This window comes from Rhinolophus sinicus, chromosome 15 (genome assembly GCF_057876585.1).
Source record: "Rhinolophus sinicus isolate RSI-liver-muscle chromosome 15, RSI-T2T, whole genome shotgun sequence".
Classification (NCBI taxonomy): Eukaryota; Metazoa; Chordata; class Mammalia; order Chiroptera; family Rhinolophidae; genus Rhinolophus; species Rhinolophus sinicus.
Window position 1 is genome coordinate 77,387,168 of NC_142515.1, and position 21,158 is coordinate 77,408,325.

Below are 21,158 nucleotides of genomic sequence, written 5' to 3' on the forward strand. Positions count from 1 at the left end.
TAGGTTGCTTCCATATCTTGGCTATTGCAAATAGTGCTGCAATGAACATAGGGGTGCATATGTCTTTTTTAATTAGTGGGCTTTTGTTTTGTTTTTTTTCCCTTCTGCCTCCCCCTTCCCCACTCCGGTTCAAGCCGTTGTTTCTCAATCTAGTTGTGTAGGACACAGCGCCCTAGCCCATGCTAGTATTATGAGCCTTGCACTCCCCCCACCCCCACCCGCTGAGGCAGTCAGTTGCTGGTCGTGGGTTGGCCGCTCAGCAGCTCACCGCAGCTCTCGCCGGCTCACGCTGGCTGCTGGCCACTCATGCTGGCCACCGGCCACTCATGGAGGCACATGGTAGCCCACGGCAGCCCTCAGCAGCCCGTGGCAACCCATGGCAGCTCATGCCAACCTCCAGCTACTTACTGCAGCCCAGCTCCAGGGAGAGCCATTGTTCACAATCTTAGCTGTAGAGGGCGCAGCTCACTGGCCCATATAGGAATCGAACCAGCGATCTCGACGTTAGGAGCATGGCGCTCCAACCACCTGAGCCACCAGCCTGCCCTGTTTTTATTTTTATTGAGGTGAAATTTATGTAATGAAATGAACCATTTGAAAGGGAACAACTCAGTGGCAGTTAGGACATTCAGAGTGCTATGCAACGACCACCTCTGTCTTCTTCCAGAACATTCCCATCACCCCAAATGGAAACCATTCCCTCCCCTCCACCACCCCTGGTAATGCCTGATCTGCTTTCTGTCTCTGTGGATTTGCCTGTTCTGGACATTTCAGATAAACAGAATCCTACAGTATGTCGCCTTTTGTATCTGGCTTCTTTCACTGAGCAGCATGTTTTCCAGACTTGTCCATGTGGTAGCCCTATCTGGTTTGGTTTTGTAGGTTATACTATCCCCTTAAAAGAAGTTGGGTGTTTTCCCCCCTCTCATTCCTTTTTCTCTTCTTGGTGTCAACCTGAATAAGATGGGAATTATCTGCTACTTGAAATGCTGATAAAACTTTATTGGAAAATCCTCTAGGTTTTGTCCTTTAGGGAGAGGTCGATTTCTCCCCCATTCTTTCCATCTCATTATCTTTTTTTTTTTTTTTTTTACTCAACAATGTTTTCGGTATCCATGTTGATTATATGAATGTAATTCATAGTGATATGTATTTTAAAATGCATTTTATTAGTACATTTCCGTATTATTGGCTTTTGGGATAGTTTCCCCTTTTTTCCTACCAAGACACGCCCCTATATCCTGGGGCACTCCTGCTGAGTCTGGGCTGCTGCGAAGTGCTATGCGGGCGTGTGGGATCAGCAGGTTTTCATTTTTTTCAGTTAGTGCCTAGTTGTCTTCCAGAACACGCCACATCCCCCAGGAGAATATAATTTTCTCCCACAATCTCATTAACACTTGATATTATCACAACTTAAACAATTTTTTCCAACCTCATGGTTGAAAAATAAATCTTATGGCTATTTCAGAGGGCATTTTCCTGATTTCCTAGTGAAGCTGTCTTTTAAAAAAAATTAATAGAGGTGGGTGGGGGGTGGGAGATGAAGGTAAGGGGGATCGAATATATGGTGATGGAAGGAGAACTGACTCTGGGTGGTGAACACACAATGGGATTTATAGATGATGTAATACAGAATTGTACGCCTGAAATCTATGTAATTTCACTAACAATTGTCACCCCAATAAATTTTTAAAAATTAATAGATTTTATTTTCTAGAGCAGTTTTAGGTTCACAGCAAATTTAGTAGACAGTACAGAGATTTCCCATTCCCCCCCCACCCCCACACATGCACAACCTTTCCTGTTATCAACATCCCACAGCCAAATGGTGCATTTGCTACAGTGGATGAACCTACATGGACACATAGTCACCCAGAGTCCATAGTTTACATTAGGGTTCATTCTGGGTGTTGGACATTCTATGGATTTGGACAAATATATCGGGACATGTATCCATCATTGTAGTATCGTACAGACTAGTTTCACTGCTCTAAAAATCCTCTGTGTTCTACCTGTTCACCTCCCTCCCTCCAACTCCTGGAAATAACTGGTCTTTTTACTGTCTCCATAGTTTTGCCTGTTCCAGATGTCATACAGTTGGAATCATCCATTATGTAGGCTTTTCGGATCGGCTGCTTTCAAAACTCAGTAACATGCACTTAAGGTTCTTCTGTGTCTTTTCGTGGTTTCATAACTTTCTTTTTAATGTTTTTGTTTTGTTTTTAAGGAAGGCGTAGTTCACAGTGGCCCATGAGGGGATCGAACCGGCAACCTTGGTGTTATTAGCACCACGATCTAAGCAACTGAGCTAACTGGTCACCACACAGCTATTTCTTTTTCACAATGAATAATTGTCTATGGTCAGGACGTCCTACAGTTTATTTATCCATCACCTACTGAAGGACATCTTGGTGGTTTCCAGGTTTTGGCAATTATGTACAAAGCTGCCATAAACATTTATGTGCAGGTGTTTATGTGGACATAAGTTTTCGACTCCTCTGGGTAAGCACCAGGAGCACAGTTGCTGGACCGTATGGTAAGAGTGTGCTTAAGTTTTGTAAGAAACCACCGAACTGTCTCCCAAAGTGGCCACACCATTTTGCATTCCCACCAGCCGAGAGTTACAGTTCCTGTGGCTCCACATCCTCGCCAGCATTTGGGGGTGTCAGTGTTCTATAATGGATTTTGGCCGTTCTAACAGGTGTGTAGTGTTATTTTGTTTGTGATTTTAATTTACATTTCTTTCCCCAATGGCATATCATGTGTGATGACATATGTTTTCATATGCTTATTTGCAATCAGCATATCTTCTTTAGTGATCTTTGGGCCATTTTCTAATTGGGTTGTCTTCTTCTTGTTGTTTTAAGAGTTCTCTGTATATCCTAGATAGCAGTCCTTTATCAGATATGTGTTTTGCAAATGTTTCTCCCAGTCTATGCTGGCCATGCAACTGGCAACCTTGGTGTTATCAACACCAAGCTCTAACCAACTGAGCTAACCGGCCACCCCCATCTTCTCTCTTGATAGTGTCTTTCACAGAGCAGAAAATTTTAACTTTAATGAAGTCCAGCTTATCAACTCTTTCTTCATGGATCATGCCTTTGGTGTTATATCTAAAAAGTCATCACCAAATCCAAGTTCATCTATGTTTTTTCCTATGTTATCTTCTAGGAATCTTAACAGTTTTGCATTTTACATTTAAGTCTGTGGTCCATTTTGAGTTAACTTGTGAAAGGTGTAAGATCTGTGCCTAGATTCATTTTTTTGCCTGTGAATGTCCAGTTGTTCCAGCAACATTTATCGAAAACCCTACTTTTTCCCCACTGTATTGCCTTTGATCCTGTGTCAGAGATCAATTGACTATATTTATGGGGGTCTGTTTTGGGGCTCTATTCTGTTCCATTCTTTGATTTCTTTGATCACTTTTGGAGTTTTCCTCATACAGAACTTATACATATTTTGTTAGATTTATGCCAACATATTTAATTTTGAGGGTGCTAATGTAAGTGGTACTGTGTTTTTAATTTCAAGTTCTACTTTTTAATTGCTGGTACACAGGAAAGTATCTTTGTATATTGACCTTGTATCTTGCAATGTTCATTGCTCTAATGGCTTATTAGTTCCAGGAGGGCTTTTTTGGGTTTTTTTTGTGGATGTTCTGTATAGATGATCATATCATCTGTGAACAAAATTTTATTTCTTACTTCCCTTTCATTTCCTTGTCTTATTGCATTAGCTAGACCTTCTAGCACGATGTCGGAAGGTATGGTAAGAGGGGACATCATCGCTTTGTTCCTGATTTTAGTCGGAAAGCTTTGAGTTTCTCACCATTAAGTATGATGCTAGCTGTAGGGTTTTGGGGTAGATGTTCTTTATCAAGTTGAGGAAATTCCCCTCTATTCCTAATTTATTGACTTTTCCCATTTTTAAAAAAATTGTGGTAAAAACATACATAAAAATTACCATCTTAACTATTTTTATTTATTTTTGTTTTTCTGTCTTTCATCTTAACTAATTTTAAGTGTATAGCTCTGTAGGGTTAAATATGAGGTCGGACAATTAAGTTCACGAACTCATCCTAGAAAAAGTGCTACATACCTCATTGCTGAATATCACTACGGTCACCTTCGAAGTACTCCCCTGGGGAAGCTATGCACCGATGCCATTGTCTAGTTCATCCTTCAAAGCAATTTTGGAACTCTTTTTCTGGAATGGCCATCAGAGCTGCCATCGTATGACCCTTGATGTCCTGAATGAAATCAAAATATCTTCCTTTCAATATTTCCTTTATCTTTGGGTAAAGAAAGAAGTCATTGGGAGCCAGATCAGGTGAGTAGGGAGGGAGTTCCGATACAGTTATTTGTTTACTACCTAAAAACTCCCTCACAGACAGTGCCGTGTGAGCTGGTGCATTGTCGTGATGCAAGAGCCATGAATTGTTGGTGATATGTTCAGGTCTTCTAACTTTTTCATGCAGCCTTTTCAGCACTTCCAAATAGTAAGCTTGGTTAACTGTTTGTCCAATTGGTACAAATTCATAATGAATAATCCCTCTGATATCAAAAAAGGTTAGCAACATCGTTGCAACAAGTTCCCGAACTTAATTGTCATACCTCATACATTCATATTTTTTAACCAATTCTCAAAACTCTTTTCATCTTGAAAAACTGAAACTCTATATCCATTAAATAACTCTCCATTTCTTCCTCCCCCAGCCCCTGGACCCCACCATCTACTTCCTGTCTCTATGAATCTGACTCCTCTAGGGACCTCAAATAAGTGGAATCACACAGTATTTGTCTTTTTGTGTTTGGCTTATTTAATAATGTCCTCAAAATTTATCTATGTCATAGCATGTGTCAGAATGTCCTTCCTTTTTAAGACTGAATAATATTCCATTGTATTTACCCATGCTTTAAAAATTCCATTCCTGTGACTTCCCTGTTCATATCTTGGTGGTCCCGTTACTTTTGGGCAGCTCTTTCTCACTGATATTTGGGAGTTCTTTATCAAAGTTCACTCAAAAAAAATTTTTTTTCTACCCATTAAAGTTATTTTCTATCTCCCCTGGCAACTATCAATCTGCATTCCATTTTTATAGGTTTAATTATTCTGGATATTTCATATAAAAGGAATCATAAAATGTGTGACCTTTTGTGTCTGGCTTCACTTATTTATTTTTTTTCCTGCTTATGTTTTTGAGGGTCATTCACGTTGTAGCATGTATCAGCATTTCCTTTTTATGGCTGAATAATGTTCCATTTTATGGATATACAATGTTTATATCCATTCACCTGCTGATGGACGTTTGGGTTGTCCCCATCTTTTGACTATTATGAATAGTGCTGCTGTGAACATTCATGTACATTCATGTATTTGAGTCTCTGCAACTCGTTTGGGTATATGCCTAGGGGTGGAATTGCTAGGTCATATGGTAATTGTTTAACTTTTTGAGGAGCTGCTAAACTGTGTTCCACAGTGATCAAACATTCCCAAGAACAATGTACATTCCCAAGAACAATGTACGAGTGTTGTTGCAATTTTTCCATATCCTCACCAACACTGATTATTTTTTGCTATATGATTATGGGTGTGAAGTGGCATCTTGTGGTTTTGATTTATATTGAGCATCATTTGATTTGTTAAACATCTTTTCATGTGCTTGTTAGCTATTTGTATATCTTTTTTTGAGAAATGTCAATTCAAGTCCTTTACCATCCTTTGTTTTTGTTGTTATGTTGAGTTGTAAGAGTTCTTTATATGTTCTGGGTACAAGATCTTTTCAAGATATATGGCTTGCAAATACTTTCTCCCATGCAGAGGGTTGCCTTTTTTTGCATATCCCTTTTAAATTGCATTTATTAATATAATAAGTATCTGTCACACCTCACAACTTCAAAAGCTAGAAGTGACAGTAATTCACCACCAGAGGGCGCTGTCATTCCGTTATTTTTGCCAAGATCAAAGCTGGGGAGAATTTTCATTTGTACTTTTAAAAAAATTATTAGTTTCAGGTGTACAAAACAATGTAATAGACATTTACACCCCTCATAAAGTGATAACCCCCTCCCCCAATCTACTACCCCTCTGACATCGTATATAGCTGTTACAATTCCATCGACTCTTCCCTATGCATTATCCCATGACTATATATACGCGTGTATTTAATTATAGTTGACATTCAATATTGTTCAGCTTCAGCTTCAGGTGTACAGCACAGTGGTCAGGCATCTACACCGTCCATGAGACACCGTCCCTAATAAGACAAGTGCCCATCTGACACCCTACAAAATCTTTACAGCATTGATTATATTCCCCAAAATATGGAACACTTCCTGAATTTGCGTGTCATCCTTGCACAGGGGCCACGCTAATCTTCTCTGCATCGTTCCAATTTTAGTACATGTGCTGCCGAAGCGAGCACCACTTGTACTTTTTTTATGTTGAGCATATTTATTTGCTTCAAGGCCAATTGCGTCGTTCCCCTCTGGGCAACCTGTTCTATTTTCACGCTTCCCTCCTCTAGGATCTTTTTCTGTCTCTCTTAATATTTACTCCTTCACACTTGTATTTGCTAACCCCTTTATACTTATTTGGTACTTTTTCTTTTCTTTTGCCATTTCTCTCTTCTCTCCCTTTATTTCCTTCAGGTCTTTCCATCTTCCCATGAGCCCTTCTCTCTGACATCTCATCCTCTTTTCCAGCTCCGAGTCTGCTGTCTCTCTCCCCTCAGCTTCGTTTTCTTTTTACTTTTATGTTTCACCACACACTCATGTATTTGACATATATCAAAATATGTTAAATTTGGAAAACAATTTCCACTGAAGAACAAGGGGATCTTCCTAAAACACATTTAAAAATTTCAAAGAGCAAAGAAGTTATGGAGGTGAAGGTACAAGAAATTTGAAATATTTTCAATAGGAATTTTAACAGAAAATTGGGACTATATAAACATTACATATGAAACAAATTGATAGAGCCTAGAATATTTCCCAGGTTATAACTGAAAGCACACAGCATTTATAGCTGAGAAACAAAAGTACAAATTCAGGCTTAGGAACTGGTACTTGATGAAATCACATTATTTCCCAGTAATTAAGTTTCCTCATTTATATGGTACTGAGTGATGATAAAGTGAAGTAATACATATTTGTATATAAACATAAATAACGTAATTCTATATAGTTGTTAAAAATATTGATGTTGTTCTTAATTCCTTTCAATCACATGAAGCTCTCTTGTGCTTTTACTTATATTTCTGCTTATACATTTCTTTATTGAATTTCTTCCCGTGTTTAAAAAAGCCATTGACTTGAGGTGGCTGGTTAGTTCAGTTGGTTAGAGCATGGTGCCAACACCAAAGTTGCCGGTTAAATCCCCACATGGGCCACTGTGAGCTGTGCCCTCCTTTGGAAAAAAAAAAGAAAACTGCAATTTAAAAAAACACACCATTGATTTATCTGTTTTTCTGAATGTTAAATTCAAATGCAAGTGACAGATTGTCTCCATTTGTGGGGCATTTGTTTAACTCAAACATTGAAAGTTTCCAAAGGGGTTTATTGACTAATCCCTGGATAGTCTTCCTCATTTTTTCTTTCTTCCTCCATCTCTCGTTCCTCTTCCACTTTTTCTTCTACATCTTTTTCCTTCTCTTTTCTCCTTCTCTCCATTTAAAAATTTCCCATCTTTCATTTCCGCTATGATTCCTATTTGATTCCCCTGGTTTTTGACTCAAGGCTTAACTGGGAGTTTCTGCATAGGAAGATTTGAAGTAGCAGGAGCCCTTTCCATCTTGAAAGTTGCTTTTCATGGCTTCCAGGACACCATCCATTCCTGTTTTCATCTATATCAATAGCTGATGCTTGTTTCCTTCACTTGTTTCTTCTTTCTCCCTACCTCTCCCAACTTTGGTCCTCCTGAGTCTGCTCCGTTTTCTCTGCAATGCCTCTTTCCCTCCCATCCTCCTCTTTCTTTTCGTTTGCCTTTCCTCTGCTCTTTGTTCTCCCCTCTCCTCTTTCTAGCCCCTTTCCAGCATCTTGAAAGCTTTCTCTTGATTCTTGCCTCTCCCTCCGTCCTTGTCTCTCAGTGGAGACAGACCTTTCTCCTCTGCCATGTATCCCCAGTCCCATTTTCTGTCTGCACAGATGAGACCCACACCCCTCCTCCCACTCCCCCCCGTGTCCCTCAGCCATCCCGACTCGTCAGTCTTCTCTCACCTCCTGTTCCTCACCCTTTTCCATCTCCATCTCTCCTCGCTGTTTCTTCTCACGTCTGTTCCTTTGACCATTTTTTCTTTCTCTCATGATCTGTCCTCTCACACATTTCCTCTCCCATGTCCCCCTGCGGTGCCCCCATCCTTTGCCACCTCCCACTTCTCTTTTACACAACTCACCTCCTCTTTGTTGTCCCCTGAAGGCAGCGTGTTCTGGCCCTGTATGGGGCCTTGTGGCTGTGGTTTCTGGGGTATGGGACATAGGACCTCAGCCTCCCTCAGCTGGGGAGGGGGGACACATTTGGGCAGAGCTCCTGAAGAGACAGTGACCTCACCCAAGCTGACCCTTGGGAGGCCTGTGGAAATCCCCACCCTTGGACCCTATTTCACTGTCTCCAGGGAGGCCCTGGGGACCACGAGGGTAGGGTTATGCCAGCCTTGAGCAGGGGCTGCAAGGACAGGCATGAGTCTCCCCTCTGATCTCTATGACCTTGGGCAAAGTCTAGTACCTTCTGAGTTGTAAGATGGGTCTGTGAATAGCTGGCTGAAGGCTGCCCTGGGGTGGAAGGAGGTTTCTTGGCTAAGGCGTTGGCTGGGAGGGACTCATCTAGGGGACTCTCCCTGTGCTGCTTGCTGTCAGCGTCCCCTGGGGCTTGGCACATGTCCCGGGGTGGCAGTGAGTGTCCCATCAGTGGGGTATGTACTAATAAGCAGAGTTCTGGCTTCCTCGGGGTCTCCGAGGAGCTGTGGCAGGGGACACAAACACTCAGGCAGAGAATTTGGCTCCATTCAAGTTTTATTGGACCCCTTTCAGCCTGGGGCTCTTCCAAGTGCCCAGGCTGCAGCCTGGAGCTGGCTCCGGTGGGCTGTACCATCCTGCTGCTGCCCACCGCCCTAGCACTGGCCAGTGGCCCAAGGGAAGGAAGGAGGGAGGGTGGGTGGAGGGAAGGGGCTGGAGACAGATCACCAGCCCCCCCCCACAACCCTGGGGTGGGGCCCTCCCTGTCTCCACAGAGCTGGCCCCAGGGCCGCCAGCCCAGCTGCCACAGAAATCCAAGGCCCTGGGGGCAGCCCCGCACAGCCAGTCCTTCGCCAGCTACATGGCTGACATGTGCCCGTTGGCCAGCCACACGGCTGCCCGGCTCCGAGGGCCATCAGTGGGCGCCGTCCCGTTCTTCAGCTGCGGATGCTCCTGGGCCGCCTCCCCTTCACTCGAGTCCAACTCCTCCACGTCACTGCGAATGTCCTTCTCCATCTGGGGAACAGGGCGGGCATGAGGCTGGGGCTAGGGCCCCAGGGCGCGGCGCACGTGAGCCCCCCGCCTGGCCCTACCTGGCCTTTCTTAACGAAGCTGTGGATCATGCGAAGGATGAGGTAGGACCAGAACACGTGCAGCAGCTGCAGCAGCAGCAGCAGGGAGTTGAAGAAGTAGTAGCCGAAGAAGGGGCCCGAGCTGGCGATGGACTCGTAGTACGTGGTATACAGGATCCTGCGGCAGGACCAGGCAGGAGGCAGAGGGGCCGTCACCAGCTGCTCCACAACCTTCGGTGGCGCTCCACTGCCTCCAGAGTAATACCTGTGCCCTTCAGCCAGGCATTAAGTGCCCCTCTCACTTGGCTGTGTTAAATGAGGACACATAAGCTTGTACAACCATGAACCCCAAGGGGCGCTTAGTATCCCAGTTGCTCTACTGGGTGGTCTTTTCACATTTCCTTCTCTCCTCAGACCCCCCCCTCACTCCTCCCACCTCCCCCGACCCAGCAGGCTTTCACCCCCTGCCACCCTCACCCAGATCAGCTGTAAGATCACCCATCGCCTGCCTGGCTCAGGCAGCAGGCGCCCAGCCGGCCCTCTCTCCCGATGCCCTTTGCCCTTTAGGAACCCACACTCCCATCTCCCCACTTCATACCTGCTCTCTCTGTATCTTCCCTGCATGCTCCCCCTGACCTGTAATCAGGAGCCCGGGACTGGGCCTCTGTCCACACCTGCTCCCCAGGTGACCCCATCCAGTCTCATGGCTGCCAACACTGGACATTCCCATCTTTCCCTGGAATCCTGGGCTGGTATGCCCACTGCCTCCTTCACGACTTTTCAAGGGGTTGGGGAGCAGGGGAAATACAGCTAGAGCTGGGCTCCTGATCCTCAAGGGAGAATTCTGAGCTCATTATCATTTTGTGACCCTTGAGTCATCCCCGAGTCCACCCACTTCTCTCACTTACACTAGTCCTGTCCATCATGCCTCACCTGGACCAGAGAGCAGAGGCCTGGGCCTGGCCCCTCAGCTCCTGGGGGGTTCTCACCCTCTGTAGCCACCAGAGGGCACCCGTGAGCACCCAACTCAAGTCCTTTCCTCTGTTCAGAACCCTCCCCTTCCACTTGGGATGAAAACCCCCACCTCCCTGCTTTCTCAGCTCCTCCCTCTCTCCCCCTGCTCCTGCTACATGGGCCTCCTGCTGTTCCTCCAATATGCAAGGCACCCGTCCAGCCTCAGGGCCTTTGCACATGCTGTTCCCTCTGCCTAGAACCCTTCTGTGAGGATCAGTATGGTCTCTCCCTCAGCTCCCTCCAGTCTTTCTGTATGAACATTGTCATCATGCCTTCCCTGACAGTCCTGTCTAATTCCAAATGCCCACACCCTCCCTGTGCCTGACTTTATTTCCTCTTTAATACAATCACTCCCTTACATGCTCTATATTCTACTGTTTGCCTTATTTCACTCCCCCAGCCCAGCCCCCAGTGTCAGCTCCACACGAGCAGGGATCTTTACTCTCTCTGCTGTGAGAGGCTCAGCAAATACACTGGGTAAAGACTTAGTGAGCCGGTGCCCGACTACTCCATGTTCCCGGCACACGGGAGTGAAGACCAAGCCTAGATTTCTCTCTCTCACCTCTGGTCCTTTGCATATGCTGTTCCTGGGCTGGGAACACAAAACCCTCCTTTGCCTGCTCCTGGAAGCCTCCCAGCCAACACCCACTGCCCCGTGGGTCGGGAACCGAGGGTGAGGCAGGCCTGGATCCCAGCTGCGCCTGTCCACCCGCCCAGCATCCCCCCGCCCACAGGAGGGCTGACTCACTGGGTGGGGAAGAGAACAAGGCGAGTGTAGAAGAAGACCAAGGAGAAGACGATGAAGAGAGAGTTGCACACTTGCTGCTGGTGCGCATAGTTAAACATCTTACAGGCCTGGGGAAGGCAGCAGAGAGAAATGGACTCAGGTGGGTGGTAAGGGTGGGGAACGAGGGGTGCGGGCAGGGCCTCATCTCAAGGTAAAGGCGACCTATGGCTGGGCCAGGTGAGTTGGGGCTGGGCCTTATCTCCAAGAACTGCCTAGAAAGGTATAAGTGGGTCCCTGTGTGAGAAGCTTCATTTTCCTGTTAGAGGAGTGGGCGGGGCCTCACCACCCATGAAGAGAGGGACAGTCTCCTAGGAGACCAGGGATGGGGCCTCCTCCCCTGGGGCACCTGGGAGGGTGGGGGAGGGCGGCGGAGAGACTCGGGTAGGGCCCACCTCCAGCACGTAGTCGGCGGAGTCGTGCAGCAGCAGCACCAGAGAGCCAATGCGCAGCAGGTTCGCGCTGTAGGAGAAGGTGATGAGGGTGATGGTCACAAGGTGGTGTGCCACCTGCTCCTTGAAATCCTGTGGGAGACGACGGGTCACAGGCAGGACAGGGCTGGGAGCAGGCTCTCTCGGGGCTGGTTGGCCTCTGGACCCAGTGCACTCCATGCTTGCTGCCTGAGGCACCAGGGACCTCCAGGTGTGGGGTGAGCCCATCCCTCCCCACCCCAGACTAGGTCCCGACTCCCCCAGGACGCCACTCCCTTAGCTGGACTCTTGGCCGGGCTCACCTTGCGCCTGATGTCGAAGGGCAGCCTGATCAGTAGGGAGATGTAGAAACTCAGCTCCAGGAGGTACCAACAGTACAGGGCCGGCTTCAGGGGCTGTGGCAGGACAGGGGGGCGGGGTTAGCTGAGGGGGAAGGGAGGCTCCCCTGGGCCACGGGCATGGCTCAGGCCCTCCCCAATTTGCTCAAAACCAGAATCCCTACGAGCAAAGAAGGTGTGAGCGCCTCATCCCTGGAGGTAATCAAGGGTGCTGATTTTGTGGCAGCCCCTCTTCCACATTTCCTAACTCCTGGCCCCTCCTTGTTCCACAGCAGAGGCAGAAATAAAATGGGACTTGGAGGGGGTTTGGCTGTACTGCCTGTGGCCACAGGAACTCTGCTCACCCCAATCCTCCCTCCAGCCTCAACATCCCCTGCCGCTCACCTGCTTCGGGTAATTTTCCCAGCACATTGCCGGCTTCCACAGCCACGACTCCTGTGGGGATACAGGTATCTGAGGCTGCCCAAAGGTCAGACACCAGCCCCTCACCCCAGGCCTGGGGCCTCCTTGGGGCCGCCCTGGCCCTCAGGTGCTACTGTCACTCAGCTCTGCTGTTTCCCACCTGGTTACATCTCCGCTGTCACGCTAGACCAGGGGTTCACTCACTGCCAGGTCCCCAGACCCATGCCCAGTAGCTAATATCTACCATGACCTTGTCAAGTTCTCTCCCCACTCCGTGCACATGCCTTCCCCTCTGCCCACCCCCCTCCACACCCCCCACCCGCAAGCCAGGCCCAGCACACAGTAGGTGCTTGTGGGGCAGGTGGAGGGGCCAGGAAGCAGTCAGAAACACTCACGTGATAGAGGATCGAGAGGCCACCGAAGAAGGAGCACAGATAGAAGACAAACCTCCAGCTACAGATGGGGAGGGAGCCCATGAGGCAGCTGCTGATGGAACAGACCCCACCCCTTGCACCCCAAGACAGCCCCCTCCCTAGGCCCACCCCGGGCTGACCTGGCCTCACAGAACTTCTTGGTCAGGCAGGGCCGTTCCTGGTTCCGGCGTCTCCGGAACCAGCGTTGGGTCTGCCGCAGCGTAAGGCCACACTGCGCGGCCAGGACAGCCATCTGAGGCTGGGGAGGGGGAGATGGGGGCCATGGTCACCAAGGTGGCTTTCCACTTCTATTCCAGAACAGATGGGGCCCAGCTCCATTCCCTCCACCCCTGCAGCCCCAGACCTCACTGTCTATGGAGATAGGGGAGGGGCGTGATGGGATGGGGTTATAGGTCAGTCAGGCCTATAAGAACCCAGCCCTCCTCACAGGACAGGCAGGTGATCGATGTGGCTGGGATTCAGAAAGGGGCTGGGGAATGGGGGACGTTCCCCTTAGAGGTTTTCCTGACATCCCTCTAGAACAGAGAAGTCTCACACCTACTCTAGGCAGGCAGTTGAGACCTTGCCCGTCACCCCCACCTGCAGAGGGAGACTGACAACAGAGGGGATCACAAAGCTGTTTTGCGGGAGGAGCCCCCCCAACCCCCCGGGGCAGGAAGACCTCTCCCTTTCCCTCTCCCCCTCACGACCCAGCCCAGACCCTGACCACTAGGCAGCTACACTGGGGTGGGAATAGGAGGGTCACATGACTGCAGAATCCCCCCAAGAGTCAGGCCTTCTAATCTTCCCCAGAACAGGAGAGAAACCCGCTCTCCACACCTCTAGTCCCAGGAGCTACTCACTGGGCAGATGTGCTTACTGATGGGGGTCCTGGGGAAGAGGGGGGTGGGAGCACTGCAGGGGAGCCAGCAGCTGCTCTGGGTCTTCCCTACCCCCAACAAGTGGGCCACATACCACCCTCAGGCCCCATCCACACAGCAGCCATGCAGGCAGATGGGGATGGAGAAGGGTGGCTGGGGCCCTCACCTCCTTGGGTCTCCATCCTTTCACGAGGAAGTGTTTCTCCAGCGTGGCGTTGGGTTTCACTAGCCTCCTGGCCTGATCCCGCACACCCAGCCACCGGCTCAGGGGCAGGCCGACGAGTCTGGGTGCAGGGGACACAGCCTATCAGTCCAAGTAAGAAGGAACGTACATGCTACAGGCAGGGAAACTGAGGCTAGGAGGGGCCAGGTCATATCCTGGGACCCTGGAGGGTAGCCTGGCTGCTGTATTAGACTGAGCATGAGAAAGGCAGCTGGACCAGTCTTCAGGACAGGAGTGTGAAGGTCAACTTTTGGGGTACCCAATCACCTTCATTCAATCCAGAGTCCCCTCCCTGCCTGGGTCCTGGTCTGCCGCCCACCAGACTGGGGGCTCCCACTGGCAGGAGCGGGTTTGCTCCCTCCACTCAGGCCTCCCCTCTCCAGTCTCCCCCACTCCAGCTTGACCACGTGGGAGGAGCCCCACCCTGGTCAGTCAATCACCACATAACCCACAAGGGGGCACCCAAGGCCAGGGAGCGGGATGGAATCGCGCCTCCATCATCCCCAAATCACCCTTCATTTGGCGAAACTGAGGTGCAGAACATCCCAGCAAGGAACTCATTCCAGATTCAGTCGTGATGGGGGTGGGGGTGGGGGTGGGGGTGGACCGCACTGACGTTTGCTGAGTGCTTACGATGTGTCAAGCATTATGCACTTAACCCTACTATTGGCCTTCCCACTGTGTGACCTCAGGCAGGTCATGACCTCTCTGTGCCTCCATTTCCTCTTCTGTAAAATGGTGATTAATAATAATGGAACCACCTCTTGGGGTTGCATTGAAGGGCTAAGTGGGTTAAGACACATCAACTGCTTTGAGCCGTGGTTGGGACAGAATAAGTGCTCAAACAGTGCCTGTTAAATAAATGTCAGTGGACGTTCTCTGGGTTCCCTGTCTCCAGCTTGTGTCCAGGGAGCCTAGACCCCAGAAAGCTCCTTAGGAGTGCGAGACACAAAGCAAGATGCAAAACACTTCCATGCCCCTGTGGTCAGGGCAGGATGGGGGGACCCAAAGCAGCTGGATGGGGTTAAGGGCTCTGTGGGGGGAAGGGCTGGGCAGGTTTCCCTGGAACGCAGCCTTAAAGGAACTGCAGGGAAGCAAGTGCAAAGGCCAACCGGTCACAACGAAGGTGGCAGACCTGAGTGGAGGAGGACAAGTATGTGGAGAAAGGAGAGGGGGAAGGGTCCTTTGCATCAGGGGAAGCTTGGTGGGGGGGACAGTGGGGAGGCTGGCAGGAAAGGGGTCTGGCAAGGCAGGTCAGGGTGCTGTGGTCATATGGGAAGGGGTGGGACTCCCTGGGACAGAGTGGAGGGACCTCCCACCAGGAGATGGACTCCCAGGGACAGAGGAAGAAACTCAGCTCCGAGCAGCACTGGGATCACCCAAGAGATGACACAATCCAGAGTTTGGCAACCAGGAGGTTGCCGGGAACCTGGGCAGGTGGCATATACTCAGGGGCCGATGCCAGGCTGCAGGAGGCCGGGGGTGGGTGGAAGGAGCCCCAAAGAGGAGATGGGGCCCACACTCCTTCCTGTGGCTAAAAAGGGGAACAGGAGGGAAGGTGTTTGAAGGGGCAATGGGGGGGTGAGGGAGGAACAGGCTTGCCTGTAGGGGGCAGGGGAGGAGGGAGTGGGCAGGAATTTCTTTGCTTACTGACTACCTGGCCTCTGCCGACCAGTCCTCAGTCAGCAAAGCAGGCATATGTCCTCCAGGTCCCCACCCGTTTTCTGAAGATGCTGGCACACCCAGACCTGAGCTGCAGCCAATGTTCCGATAAAACAGCCATCAGAGACCAGAAGAATGTGAGTGGTGGGAGCTGGGGGCAGGATGGAGCAGGAAAAGCACTTTGTTTCAAAACCAGGGACCCGTCAGGACGAAACCACGCACGAAGCAGCAGCACAGGGCCAGCACCACACACATGAGCCACGATGAACACTCACCTCTCGAAGGTGAAGCGCATAGCTACCAGCACCAGTGCCAGGGGCAGTGCCGCCAGCAGGTCCTGGGGGTGGGCGTAGACCAGGCCATCCCGGTCCTCCAGTTCAGCCCATGAGTTGTTGGGCGGTAGCCAGAGCCTGTCCTGCCACAGCCACTCATTCAGACTGGACCACATCCTGTGGACAGACGATCCAGTTAGTGATGAGCTCAGCATGCAAGATGGGTGCCCTCGTTTCCCCAGTGCCTGGCAACCTGGAGCTTATTACAGCCAATGTTAAGGATAGACTTGGGCTGTGTGTCCTCAAGCAAATGACTCGACCCCTCTGAACCTCAAATGCATCTGTAAAACAGGGATAGTAATATCCACCTCTCAGCCCAACCTGGTCAAGCACACAAAGTCCTTAGCCTGATGCCTACTGGTGCCTTAACAACACAGCTCATGACAACAGTTATTATTCAGTACGTTTACAGTGGCCCAAAGTCAAGGAAGTGGCTGAGTGGGGTCATGATCTCGAGTTCATAAAGGTCCAGGAAGGTTTCCTGCCATTGCAGGAAGGTGCCTTACATACAGCCCAAAGATGAAGGGCGTAAGGAAACCTGCAATTCCTTCCCTGGCCATCCTTTCCAACATGGAGTCCCTGTGAGGTATGACTGTCAGCTGTCTTGCTCGCTATTCCAGACCAACATGGGTGGTGGCTGGGCAAGAGAGACAACTGCAAGACTGAGCTTCCCGGATACATAGTAGCGACCAAGGCGAGCCTGCTTTACCTCAAGCAGCCCCCACCTGCGGAGCCCAGCTGTCTTGAGTAGCCCCCACAGCGTCTCCCTTTCTTGAGATATTAAGACACTTGGAATGCTTTTTCACTCATTTGTTCATCTGTTCTCCCACCCATCCATCCCTCCATCCACCCATCTGTTCGTTTGGTCCATCCATCCATTCATCCATCCATCCATCCACAAAATGTTCTCTGATTGACTTGTACGTGCCAGACCAGGCTGGGTGTTGGGGACATAGCAGGGAACAAAGCTGACACATTCCTGTCTCCATGGAGATCTCAGCCCAGCAAGGAAGGCAGCCAATATGCAAATAAACAGATAGAGTAATAAATGAAATAACCCCAATGTGATGGGGCCTGGTAGAAAATAAACAGGATGGCATGATTTTAAATGAGGTGACGAAGGAATGTCTCTCTAAAGACAAACCATCTGAGCTGAGACGAAAAGATGAAGAGGGCCTGGGTTTATATAAAGGGGAATAGCGATGGTACAGAGGGGCTTTCCAGAGAAATAATAAGCAGCGTGTACAAGCAAAAGCCCCAAGGCAGGAATGAGCTCAGAGAGCTAGAATCACTAAAGAGGCCCATGTGGCTGGAGCAGAGTGAGTGAGGGGGAGAGAGGGAGGAGGCCAGGGGAGAGAGGGGATGGGGGAGGGGGAGGGCAGGTTGTGCAGGGCCTGTGGGAGGGAATTTAGATGATTTCCCCCAACATTTTATGAGGAAAACTTTCAAACCTGCAGAAAAGTTGAAAGTGAACACCTATATGGCCACGGCTAGATTCTATCATTCACATTTTGCTTTATTTACTTCATCAAATACCTACTCATGCTGCCATCCCTTCCTCTATCCACCGATCAGTGCGTCTGATTTTTCTGGATGCATTTCAAAAGCAGCAGCAGACATCAAGCCACCTCACTCCTAAATATTTCAGCATGTAGATCATAACTAGGATTTTATATTTGCTTATGTGTCTTTGTATTTCTTTCAAGGTAACTTACTAGAGGAAAATGCATCAGTCCTAAGTGTAGAGCTGCTGAGTTTTGGCAAACGCACCTACCTGTGTAACCCAACCTCCTACCACAAACATTCTTGTTTTTCCATAAAGTTCTCTCGTGTGGTTTCCCACTCAATCTCCATGTCCGCCACCCAAGGTCACCTCTGTCCCAATTTTTTTTTTCCATCTGCACTGGAGGTCTGTCAGATGGATGTGAGGGCCCCTGAGAAGCAGGCTGTTTTATCTGTTCTAGAACTTCACATAAATGGAGCCACGGACTCCATCTCTGTGTCTGGCCGCTTTCACTCCGTGTCATGCTTGAGACTCACCCATGTTGCATCTACCAGTAGCTTCTTTCCTTTTTAAAACAGAATCCTAGGTACCGTGTGAATATACCACAATTAGTTATCATTGGCTTGTTGATGGGCATTTGGGATGCTTCCAGTTTGGGGGGTAATTATGAGCAAAGCTGTAATGAACATTCACATCTGAGTCTTATGTAAACAGAAAAGTTTTCAGGTCTCCTGGGTCAATCCTGAGGAATGGAATGGCAGTCACGTGTTTATAAGCAACTGCCAAACCGTTTTCTGGGGTGGCTGCATCATTTTACACTCCCGCCCCTGGAGTCTGGGGGTTCTGTGACTCATGGTTTTATTTTAGGTGAGATGGCAAGCCATGCAGGAAGTGGCCTGTGGGGGCCAGGAGGGGGTGCTGTGAGCTGTCCAGATGAGGGTGGGGGTGGGGGTGGAGAGAAGGGGCTATTTCCAGAGACAGTTTGGAGGCAGAGCCCCCAAGAGTTGAACACCCTCAAGAAAGAAGCAAGAAGAGAAGCAGGAATGTACAATTCCATTGATATCAAGTTCAGCAACAGGCAAAACAAATCTATAATGCTTGCATCGGCTTCCTGTGGCTGCTGTTACAAGTTGCCACAAATTTCGTGGCTTAAAATAATCCAGACTTATTTTCTTACAGTTCTGGGGGTCAGAAGTGTGAAATTAATCTCGCCCGGGGCTACCATGAGCGTGTGGGCAGGGCTGCGATCCCTCTGGAGGCTCCAGGGGAGAGAAGGTGTTTCTGTGCCTCTTTCAGCTTCTAGAGGCGTCCTTGTTCCTTGGCTCGTGGCCTCTTCCTCTACCTTCAAAGCCAGCAGCCTAGCATCTTCCATCTTCAAATCTCTCTCCAACTCTCCTGCCTCCCTCTTAAAAGGACCCCTGTGATTACTTTGGGCCCTCCAGGTAACCAAGGTTACCTCCCATCTCAAGGTCAGGCTGTTAGCAACCTTAATTCCATCTGCAAACTCAATTCCCTTTTGCCATACGAGGTAACATTCCCAGGTCCCGGGATGGGATGTGGGCATCTTTAAGGGGCACTATTCTGCCTGCCACATTGCCAGCCGTCAGGAGAGTGGCTGCTCTTAGGGACAGGAAGTGTCCATCGGGGCCATAAGAGGTTGCTGAGGGCTGGGAGTTTGTCTCCTGACCTGGGTGCTATTCTGGTTGGGAAAATTCACTGAGTTGTGCATCTCTGATGTGGGCCCTTTTCTCTGTGCAAATGAAAACATTTATAGTTAAAAAGTCTATGACTCAGGGGCGGTCAGATGGCTCAGTTGGTTAGAACACAAGCTCTGAACAGGGTTGCTGGTTCGATTCCCGCATGGTCCAGTGAGCTGCGCCCTCCACAACTAGAGTGAAGGACTTGGAACTGATGAGCCCTGGAGAAACACACTGTTCCCCAATAAAATTTTTTTTTTAAAGTCCATGATTCAGATTTTAGTTCTGACATGTGGGTTTTCTCCCCACACCAGCAAGCAATTCACTGGCACCAGCTGGGTGTCCTACAATTCAGCTCAATTCTGACATCTTCTACCTGGAGACCATGTCAAATCCCACAGGTTAAGAGCTAGGTCCCATAAGACTGCTGCCCCCCTACTTGAGATGACAATCACCTGGGCTTCTGACCAACTGGCTATTGACCGGAAGTTCCCACCATTCCCCTCTTGGATTTGATGAATTTACTCGAGTGGCTCACAGAACTCAGAGAAACAGTTTACTGACTAGATCACTGGTTTATTATAAAGGATATACTCAGGAACAGCCAGATGGAAAGATGCATAGGGCCAGGTATGGGGAAGGGGGCGCAGCTTCCATGCCTTCTCCGGCCACCACTCTCCCCAAATCTCCATATGTTCACCAACCCAAAAGGTTTCAGAACCCTGTCCTTTAGGGTTTTTATGAAGACTTCATTACGTAGTCATGATTGATTATATCATTGGCTATTGGTGACTGATTCAACCTCCAGCCCCTCTCCCCTCCCAGAAGTCTGGGCGTAGGGCTGAAAGTCCAAATCGTTGGATACATGGACACATACGCTTGGCTCCCCTGGCAACCAGCTTCAGGTGACCAAGAGGAGGCTTTCCAAAAGTACCTCATTAACATAACAAAAGACATCTTTATTTCTCCCAATTCCCACAGTTTAGCTCTGTGCCAGGACAGGAAACAAAGACCAAATTTGTATTTCTTATTATAAATCACAATATCACAAGTCATACAGAAAAAAGAAAAATTCTCAGAGTCTGAGGAACTGGGTGAACTAGGATGAGAGGATTTTGGGGCAGGAGTTGGGCTCTGTGTTGAACAGGAGAAGCAGGGGATGTGGTAGAGGAGGCAGGAGCTCCTCGGGAGGCCCAAGGGGATAGACGAATCCTTGGGGAGGGGACTATGGATAAAGGAACAGTCCCCACCCAACCACAGGCCACACTGAGGAATCCAGCCTTCCGGCATCAGTGAAGTAATTAGCAGTAGCAGGTGCCACTGGACACTCTGGTGGGGGGTGGGAACTAGAGGGCAGCAGCTTGATGAAAGGTCAAGGATGTATGGTGGTGGCTAGTGTAGACCCACAAGGTTCAAGCAGCCCAGACAGACTAGGCACACAGACAGGAAATGCAGGGACTTTTGCCAGGGTGGTCAAGTTCTCTAGAATAAAAAAAAAAATCTTCACTAACAGGCAAGGCTGGCTTGATCCTGTGCACCCATTGGGGCTTGAGGGCACAGGCCCAGCCTGGCCTTCCCAGCCTCACCCACCCACTGCAGGGCATTCTCCAGCCTCCTCCTCAGGGCCCTCCCACCCATCTGACAGACCACCCCCCCACACGTGCAGAGGGAATCCCAGAATCCCAGCCCCATGTTCTTCCCCCACCCAAGGGTACCCAGATCGGGCTTCACTGAAGCTGTGATGCTTGCAAATCACAATGACCTTCAGGGACAAGGAGAACACATATGAACAATGGCATCTCGTAACTCAGGCCTCTGCCCATGTCCCCAGCTTCAAAGCCCATTCATTGCCTGACACTTTGCTTCCACGACACTGTACAATTTCACACACGCCAGCCTTTACAAATGCTGTCCTCTGTCTAGAATGTCCATCTAATATTTATCCCTTGTTGGG

At 49.2% G+C, this 21,158-nt stretch overlaps 1 protein-coding gene and 1 non-coding gene across 4 annotated transcripts in view; both read right to left on the bottom strand.

The window, feature by feature from the left end:
• Positions 1 to 6,317: 6,317 nt before the first annotated feature.
• On the bottom strand, positions 6,318 to 6,424 carry LOC141573019 (U6 spliceosomal RNA). Its single transcript, XR_012498604.2, has one exon. It is a non-coding gene; the product is annotated as a U6 spliceosomal RNA (small nuclear RNA).
• Positions 6,425 to 8,990: 2,566 nt separating this feature from the next.
• Positions 8,991 to 21,158, bottom strand: part of CERS4 (ceramide synthase 4) — a 28,761-nt gene continuing 16,593 nt past the window's right edge. For all 3 annotated transcript variants that reach the window (XM_074337714.2, XM_074337716.2, XM_074337715.2), the window contains 10 exons: positions 15,947 to 16,120; positions 13,953 to 14,070; positions 13,046 to 13,164; positions 12,888 to 12,945; positions 12,475 to 12,525; positions 12,055 to 12,147; positions 11,717 to 11,845; positions 11,286 to 11,392; positions 9,545 to 9,701; positions 8,991 to 9,467 (listed from right to left, as the gene is read on the bottom strand). In XM_074337714.2, coding sequence (XP_074193815.1) covers positions 9,309 to 9,467; positions 9,545 to 9,701; positions 11,286 to 11,392; positions 11,717 to 11,845; positions 12,055 to 12,147; positions 12,475 to 12,525; positions 12,888 to 12,945; positions 13,046 to 13,164; positions 13,953 to 14,070; positions 15,947 to 16,120 — 1,165 coding nt within the window. In that variant the 3' untranslated portion in view covers positions 8,991 to 9,308. The remainder of the gene's footprint in view (positions 9,468 to 9,544; positions 9,702 to 11,285; positions 11,393 to 11,716; positions 11,846 to 12,054; positions 12,148 to 12,474; positions 12,526 to 12,887; positions 12,946 to 13,045; positions 13,165 to 13,952; positions 14,071 to 15,946; positions 16,121 to 21,158) is intronic.